Raw genomic sequence first — 8,594 nt, forward strand, 5'->3', positions numbered from 1 at the left:
GTGTGTGGGTGCATGTGCACTAGCAAGTGTGCTGTACGTTTGGGAATAGGAAGGTGAGAAGAGGGGGGAAGGGACATGCTGGCATGTCTTCATGCTTGTATTTTGTGGGGTTTTTTTTTTTCATGATTGCAAGGAAAAATGTTCCTAATTCTATGAAGCCATGATGATGGGCACTATAGCCAAGTGGTAAAGCATTGGACTGTCAATCTGAGGGTCCCGGGTTCAAATCACGGTGACGGCGCCTGGTGGGTAAAGGGTGGAGATTTTTACAATCTCCCAGGTCAACATATGTGCAGACCTGCTAGTGCCTGAACCCCCTTCGTGTGTATATGCAAGCAGAAGATCAAATATGCATGTTAAAGATCCTGTAATCCATGTCAGCGTTCGGTGGGTTATGGAAACAAGAACATACCCAGCATGCACACCCCCGAAAACGGAGTATGGCTGCCTACATAGCGGGGTGAAAACGGTCATACACGTAAAAGCCCACTCGTGTGCATACGAGTGAGCACAGAAGAAGAAGAAGAAGAAGAAGCCATGATAAAGTCTGAGGTGAAGTCTCTGAAGTCTTTCCACCCCATTACCTTGCAGCTGCAGGTTGAACGTGGTGAGGGGCTGGGGAAGCTGGATGTGCATGAGGTCACCTGCCTGGTGAAGACCTTCTTCCGCCTGCTGCCCCAGCCCCTGCTGCCCAGCCTTTTCCACGACCCCTTCCTCTCCTCCATGGACCTGCCTGACCCCCAACGCACACAGTCCGTGCAGGACCTCTGCTTTGCCCTGCCTGGCCCCCACCTGTCCTGCCTCCGCTACTTCATGAACCTGCTGGCCTTCATCACCACCCATGTGGACAAGAACAGGTGTGACCGCAAAACTCACACACACACACACACACACACACACACATGCATGCACACAGACATGCACGCACACATGCACACACACACACACACACACACAAACACACACACACATACACACACACACACACACAAACACACACACACATACACACACACACACACAAACACACACAAATACACACACACACACACACACGCACACACACACATGCATGCACACACACACACACACACACACACACATGCATGCACACATACATGCATGCACAGACATGCACGCACACATGCACATGCACACACACACAAGCACACACGCATGCACACGTGTACACGCACACAACAAAATAACCCAGGCAGTGCTGTACCACTGGACCAAATTCAGAAAACTCAGGTGAGAATCCAGCACTCCAAGGAGGAATTTTTGTTTAATGTCCCGTCACACATATCGGTGACTGAAGACATTTTGTTAAAGTATTTATGAATACATCTGAGTATTATCGGTTAGAAGGGGTGGGAGATGTGGATGAATGGAGGGTTGGGGGAAACTGGGCAAATGAGGGTAAAAATGTGGGTGTAATTTGGAAGAAAAACAAAACAAACAAAAAAACCCTCTATTCAGGTAAAAAAAAAAAAAAAAAAAAAAAATTGCGATAACAAACCCAAAAGGGTCTGGGGAAAAAAAGAAGAAGAAGAAAAAAAAAAAAAAAAAATAGGGAAGGTTAACACACAAAGAACAAAGTAAATACTGATTTCTGTTAATCGTGGTGTGTAATATTCTGGTAGAAGAGCACCGCTCCTAAAGAGGCCGCCGGTACAATGGCTGAAGTACAGCCTCGAACACAGGTCGACGCACAAATGGACCTTGTAGCACTCTCCTTCCGAATCCACCGCACAAAAACTCCGATTTCACGTCACCAAAACACAGATGAATGGGGAAACGAATCTCATGATATTAAAAAGAAAACAATAACAGTTAAAAGATATTATTTTATGGCAGAGCTGTTAGTTCCTGCTGCTTGACGTTATCCATGGGCAGGTCACTCTCCCACCACTCCAACCATTCAGCCACTGCACCAGTCTGTTGTCAGTTCATATTCATAGATGAATAGACATATATATATATCTCTATATCTATCTATCTATATATGTAAAGCTTGCATTTGCTGTCTGCACTGTTTCAGAATGAATGCCCGTAACCTGGCCGTAGTGCTGACTCCCAGTCTCATTCGTCTCAAAGCCCGCACCAAACTGATGAGTCCTGAAGAATTGAGAGTCCTTCCCAAGCAGACGGTGCTGATTGAACACCTTATCTGCCATGCGGATGGCATTGGTTGCATGACTTCACAGCTGTATCATCACAGCGTTGAAATGACAGAAGATCTTTTGCGGGAGAAACTGAGTCCAAAGAAGAAAAAGAAAAGTTAGGACATTCTTGTCCTCTGTGTGTGTGTGTGTGTGTGTATGTGTATGTGTGTGTGTGTGTGTGTGTGTTATTCTTTTTTCTGTATTGAATCAGAATTGTGTCAGCTAACTTCTGGTCATGTAACAAATCAGTCCAGTTGAAATGGAATATGTCTTTTAATGTTCTTTTTTTCTTTCTTTCATTTTTACACCCAGGGGTGCGAAACCTCTGTGTTCTCTTTCAGTAGTTGTTGCGTTTATACTCTTTATTGGGACTGATTATACTATTACGTATACATTTGTGTGTATTATCCTTTTCCACTGTTTTGTAGATTTCATATATATCGTTCATTTATAATATTTCAACATGTCTTACTGTCCTGAGCTCATTTTAATATCTCATTGTAATGTGCTTTGAGCTTTTTGGTTGTTAGGGAAAACTGCAGTATAAATAAAATCTATCATTATCATTATAATTTTACAAGTCTCACTGCTTCAGAACTCCACAAGCTTTACACTTCATATCTTATTCACCTCTTCTTCTTCTTCTTTGTTTGTTTGTGGGCTACAACTCCCACTTTCATACGTATGTACACGAGTGGGCTTCTACGTGCATGACCGTTTTTACCTCGCCATGTAGGCAGCCATACTTCGTTTTTTGGGGGTACTTCATATCTTCAAACCTTATTTACATACAGAGCACAGACATGTAAGTGTTATCTGAACCAGTGGCATTGCATTCACGACATCCCACTTCTGACAAGGTTTTTTTCTCAAGGCCTGACTAAGCGCGTTGGGTTACGCTGCTGGTCAGGCATCTGCTTGGCAGATGTGGTGTAGCGTATATGGTTTTGTCCGAACGCAGTGACGCCTCCTTGAGCTACTGATACTGATACTGATCACGACATCATTTGTTGTAGATGTGTACAGATGACCACACTTAAAACAGGTGACGATTGCTCTGTTTCACAGGGTACCTGAGGACCAGTCTGGAAGAACGGCTAGGGGTGGCACGTGCAGCCCTCGGCCTGGTGGCCACCCTGCATTTTCGCCCCAATACATCGGCCACCGTGTCTGACACCACTCTGGTGGATGGACCACATGGACAGGCTGTCCCAGACAGTTCATCACTCCAGAAAACCAGCGAGAGCCTTGAGCCTCAGCTCCCTGGTGGATCTGATGGCAGCAGAAAGGTAAACAGCTGGAACAGGGTGGTGATGACAGATCACAGTCAGAGACCTGGACCGAAATCAGAAAAGTGTGGGAGAAACAGTGTCAGACTGAGAAAGGTGCCTGTTTGCAAAGTAATGTTGGAGCCTTTGACTCAGTCCTGGTCCAAAGCTATTCCAGTTTTGTGCAAAAGTGACTTAGATCCCACAGTGTGTGCTTCTGTAGAGAACTGCTGGTCTGATGAGGATGCTGATACAAACTCTGATGAGGAGGAGAAGAAATTGATGGCCAAAGATGTTGTACAGATTCTGAATCAGGCTTCAGTGCTGACAAGCAATAAAAGCTATTCGCATGGTCCAGACACAATCTCAAGTAACAAGACCAGTGAGATAACAATGGAAGACCAAGAAGATATCAGTGAAACTCAACAACAATTACAAGAAAGAACACTTACAAGTACAAAGTTAGTTTGTGATCATGAACCTGCTCAATCAGACAGACAGATGGGGAACTTTGGGTCCAGTCATAGTTCTGACAGCTTGGCCAAAGACCACAAAAATTCAGATACAAAGTTAGTTTATGGTCATGAATCTGCTCAATCAGACAAACAGAGGGAGAATTTTGAGTCCACCTATAGTTCTGACAGCTTGGCCAAAGACCACAAAAATTCAGATGGCTTTTCTGTTGTGAACATAAGAAAAGAAAATCATCAGTGCAGAACTTCTGGTGAAAGCAGCAACTGTCTCCCAGGACAGGCACCTCCACAGCCAAAAAGTGCTGATCAGGTGCCAGGTGTTTCCAGCCAGCATGAACATCCCTGTCAAGAATACTCAGGAGAAAACCTGAACCAGCTACCGAATGACACTGATCAGAAAGTGACGCTGATCAAGCTTCCTGAAGATGACAATAAATCAGAATTCCCAGAACAGTATTACAGTCTTGGTGATGGGGAAGAATGTGACAACAGTGTTCCAAAGGATGAAACAGCACGGACTCCTCCTGGAAAGACAAACTGCAGCCAGAGTCCACTGGCACAAAATACAAATCAAACCAACATCCAAACAGAGCGAGAGGATCCGTCCTTGCCTTCATGTGAACAAAACGAAAAAGATCAAATCAGCAGGGGAACTCGGGATCAGTATTCGCAAGGTGTAGATTCTCATAAATTTCCTGCTACTAGCCAGTCACCGTCTTTCTGTTCTCCGCACCACACCAGTCTAACCTCGCAGACTGAAGAAGTTCCTGCTGTGCACAACCCGGCCATTGTTGACTGTGATAGACCACCACCACTGTCTTACGGTCTTCAACAACACACCAGTCTAAACTCTCAGATTGAAGTCTTCACTGCAACGCAACCAGCCAGCATCCATTTGGCTCAAAGCATGGAACAAGTAAAAAGAACAGAAATCGTGGATAAAGTTTACTTACTAAAACAGAACTGGACAGAGAATCAAATATGTGTATTTGAAAGAAGTGAGTCTGATGCCAAAGACAGCACATCTGTGTTGGAAACTGACCAAGGCCCAACTGTATCGAGCTCTAACCAGTTAATGGCAGTCCAGCATGAGGCTGACCAGTGTCCACCCACCCCTCCTCACTCATCATCATTTCATCAGCCTAGTTCTCCAGCTCAAGCCACAGAGTGTCCTTGTGATGTGGACAATGAAACATATGGCCAGTTCCAACCATTGCAACAAAGTTCGCATTGTTCAGAGTTAAATGAGCAACAGGTAAGTTCACTTAACCTGACTGACTGTCTAGAACACAAAAGATTTACAGATCCTAAAAATCTCAACAGATCAGAAGAGTTAACTTCCACAGAACAAAGTTCAACTATCAGACATTCCAACCCACACAAGGAGAATGTTTCTGATTGTGTGCCTCACCAACAGCACAAACTTTCAAAAGACCAGGACTGCAGTTGCGACAAGGAGCTCGACTCTGATCTTAAACAACAGTGGCGTCTATCTCTACATGAAATGGAAACATTACAAAAAAGTACTGATTGGGCATTTCAAGCTGATGGCCAACAAATGATGTGCAACAGTTTGCCTCAAGGAAGCACTGCCTGTCAGAACCAACAGAAGGAAATGATAGGAAAGGAAACGGAATGGAGTGATGATGGCTTCAATAACTGCAATCAGATAAAACATTATCAAGCAAGTGAATGGTTTGTAAAGTGCATAAATGTTCATTTTGAAAATGAAAAGATGGGGGATGAAAATCTGAGAAGCAACAAAACTGGTACCATGCAGCAAGATTATCAGTGCAGGGATGACACTAGCTCACTGTCAGCACTAAGTGGTCTTCTGGGGTACACCAGAAGCCTGAATGACTTGCATTCCAAATTGGAAAATAAAACCTCAAAAAACATCGCCTCCTTTGACTTCAGTGAGAGTCTGCCACCACACCTGAATGGATGGGGTTCTATCAGCAGCATTAGGAACCCAGATGTCTGTCATGCCAATCAACAAGATATTCCATTTTCAAACTGTGCTCAGCATTTCAGCTCAGAACAGAGTGAATTTCAATCTCTGCCACACATTCTCCCATTCATGTCGGACAGTTCAATTGCAGCAAACACAGAAACTGATGATTTTGAGAAAGTTAACATTCTAAAACCTGGGGAAAGTTACAACCTAAGTGAGGATGACAACAAACAAGCTATTTGTCAGATCAAACCAGGAATAAATGACACACAGGTGAACACAATGTGCATCACAAATACTAAAATGTACAATAATAATTTGCCTGATTCTGTGAATGAAGCTCAGAATGAAACGCCAGAAAATCACACAATCCAAAATGACCCACAAACTATTGATCACGAAGTGAATAAAAATCAAGATTGTGGAGATCTGATCACTGATCCACACCATCTGAGTGATAGGTTAGCGGAAGGAAAGGCCACTTCTCCAAACCCTGCCACTTCTCCAAACCCTACAGTGTTTCTAATGCCCTATTTTCAACGAAAACATCGCCGCAGGTCTCCAGGAACCACCACAGAAGCCCAGGACACTGACACTATCACAGTAATGAAGGAAACAGTGGAAAACATGACTGAAAATGTTAAAGAACAGCTGGAAATGATGAACATTGAAGGAGAAGTCGTCCATGATAACTGTTTTGACAAAGAAAACCCTGATGTATTACCACTTTCACACACGCTCACTGAAATGTGCCACGGTGATATCAGATGACCATTCTGGTTCAGACAATACCAGCCAAAAAAAAAAAAAAAAAAAAAAAAAAGTAACACAAACAGTTCCAACATTACTTCAAACTTTCTAACATTCACTGGCATGATTCTCGAACCTGTCTCCTTCAAAGAGCTACAAATGACCAAATTCAATCCAGACACACATCATCATCTCTGATGACTGTGGTTTGTCATTTCAAACCATCATTTTCCTGTAAGACAATCTGTTCAGTACCAACTGCAGCACCAGTTTCTATAGGACTTGGATGAAAGTCGCAGCTCACCTCAGGACCCTGCACTCAGAAAGAATGGAGTAACTTGTTTATCTTGGTGGGGCCGTCGCTCCTGTTTGTCTAGTGGTAATGGTGCGAGCTCACACCCGGGCCCACTGACAAATGGGGAGTTGGAAGGCGAGGTGGGGGGGGGTGAGGGGGGAATTGGATGGACGGGCGGGGTGGGGAGTCTGACAGCGAGGTCCTTATATAGGCAAAAAGCGGTGAAGAGCGTTCTTGTGTTGTCTTTGCTTACAATAGCGCATCAGCCGGTGATGATTGTTGTTGTTACTAGAGAGTGTATGTGAATCGCAAACAGGAAATGAAGCTCTTTTGAAAAAGGTCTTGTTTTGAACCTGAAGGGGATATCACACTGAAGCAGTGATGCATGAACAAATAATTCACCAGTAAGTCTTGTCTTGTAGTGAATTGTTCCCCTTGTGTTTTGATGTGAATGCACAGGCTGACTGTGAAATAAAGTTTGTTTTGCTTATTGTATATATTAACATTAGCAACCGAAAGAAACCTAATGATGTTCAGACAAGTTCTATACTTGAAACAGTAAGGCAAGAAATTCATAGAATTAAATGCATACATTGGTGGGGAAAAAAAATCATGTTCCAGTCAAACAGTTTTCCAAGAACAATTTTAAAGTCTGAACCAAATCACTGAGGATCACTGGAGACAGATCAAACTGGAACCATATACACCTGCATTATTCCTCAATAAAAAACAAAACAAAAAAACATAGTCCAAAAAAAAAAAAAAAGGACCACATAGTTGAGAGGGACATACATTACTGACAAATATTCACACACAAGTGTACCAGAAATATGAAAGTTTCAGTTTTGTTGTCTTTTTTAGGGGGTGGGGGTTCTTGATTCCACTCACACATTCTTAGAGAACAAAAAGCTGATCAAACCAAAAAAGTTTCATAACATTCTCTTGTTTATTTTGTACATGAAAATGGCACTTGAACTGAAAAACTGACATCCAAATGAAAATGTTTTGTGGACTTGCCAAAAAGGTATGAAGCAAACATCAAAAAACTTTCCACAACATCTGCTCTTATGAATAAAGCCAACGCCATGGAGGGCATATACAAACTGTGTGGTGAGGAGGCTACAAGGTTCACAAAAAATGAAGGAACATTTCATTTAAAAAGCAGGCGTGTTTTCATAGAATGTTAACAAGTAGGAAGATGATTCAAATTATGCAGGCATATAGTCTACTACTGGCCTCTCACTGAATACACAAATGGCAGTTTCACATCTACACATCATGAACCGCTTGAAAAATGTATTTCAAAGATAAAATGTTTGAGACCCCACCCCCCACCACCTCCCCACAAAAAAATTACAATTAGTCATAGATTATAAATGATAGCTATGGTTTTTCATTTAAAAAAAAAAAAAAAGGTATTGCACATACTAGAAAGCACCTCTGGATTTAAGCTGTTGGTTAGTTGCTCATTACATTGGCTGCATACACAGCTGTTCGCCAAAACATCAGCATCATTTCACCATGTCACTCAGAAAAAAAAAAAAAGAAGGCAAGTTCCCCAAGTAGTCCTTATCTTTTTGTGAACCCTGTATGAAAGGTCTCAGTTTGAGGGTTGGAGCCCCTTATTTGTGAGTATTTGAACCTGCATTCCCCCTGCACCCTCTCACCCCTCAACCTCGCTTGTGCTGG

General features: G+C 42.9%; 1 protein-coding gene across 1 annotated transcript; it reads left to right on the forward strand.

Moving 5' to 3' along the window:
- The first annotated feature begins 1,987 nt into the window (after positions 1 to 1,987).
- Positions 1,988 to 5,304, forward strand: LOC143276989 (uncharacterized). The gene is made up of 3 exons (XM_076581697.1): positions 1,988 to 2,280; positions 3,234 to 4,822; positions 5,230 to 5,304. The coding sequence occupies exons 1-3, from the start codon at positions 2,043 to 2,045 to the stop codon at positions 5,302 to 5,304; spliced, it is 1,902 nt and encodes a 633-aa protein (XP_076437812.1). The 5' UTR covers positions 1,988 to 2,042.
- Positions 5,305 to 8,594: the final 3,290 nt, after the last annotated feature.

Source organism: Babylonia areolata, chromosome 2 (genome assembly GCF_041734735.1).
Source record: "Babylonia areolata isolate BAREFJ2019XMU chromosome 2, ASM4173473v1, whole genome shotgun sequence".
NCBI classification, from domain to species: Eukaryota; Metazoa; Mollusca; class Gastropoda; order Neogastropoda; family Buccinidae; genus Babylonia; species Babylonia areolata.

Excerpts from the sequence above, each read along its gene's own strand:
- LOC143276989 (XM_076581697.1), top strand. The coding sequence starts at position 2,043 with ATGAATGCCCGTAACCTGGCCGTAGTGCTGACTCCCAGTCTCATTCGT. Across the intron at positions 2,281-3,233 it reads TCCAAAGAAGAAAAAGAAAA|GGTACCTGAGGACCAGTCTG; the intron begins GTTAGGACATTC and ends TCTGTTTCACAG. Across the intron at positions 4,823-5,229 it reads TGGCTCAAAGCATGGAACAA|ATCAGAAGAGTTAACTTCCA; the intron begins GTAAAAAGAACA and ends AAATCTCAACAG.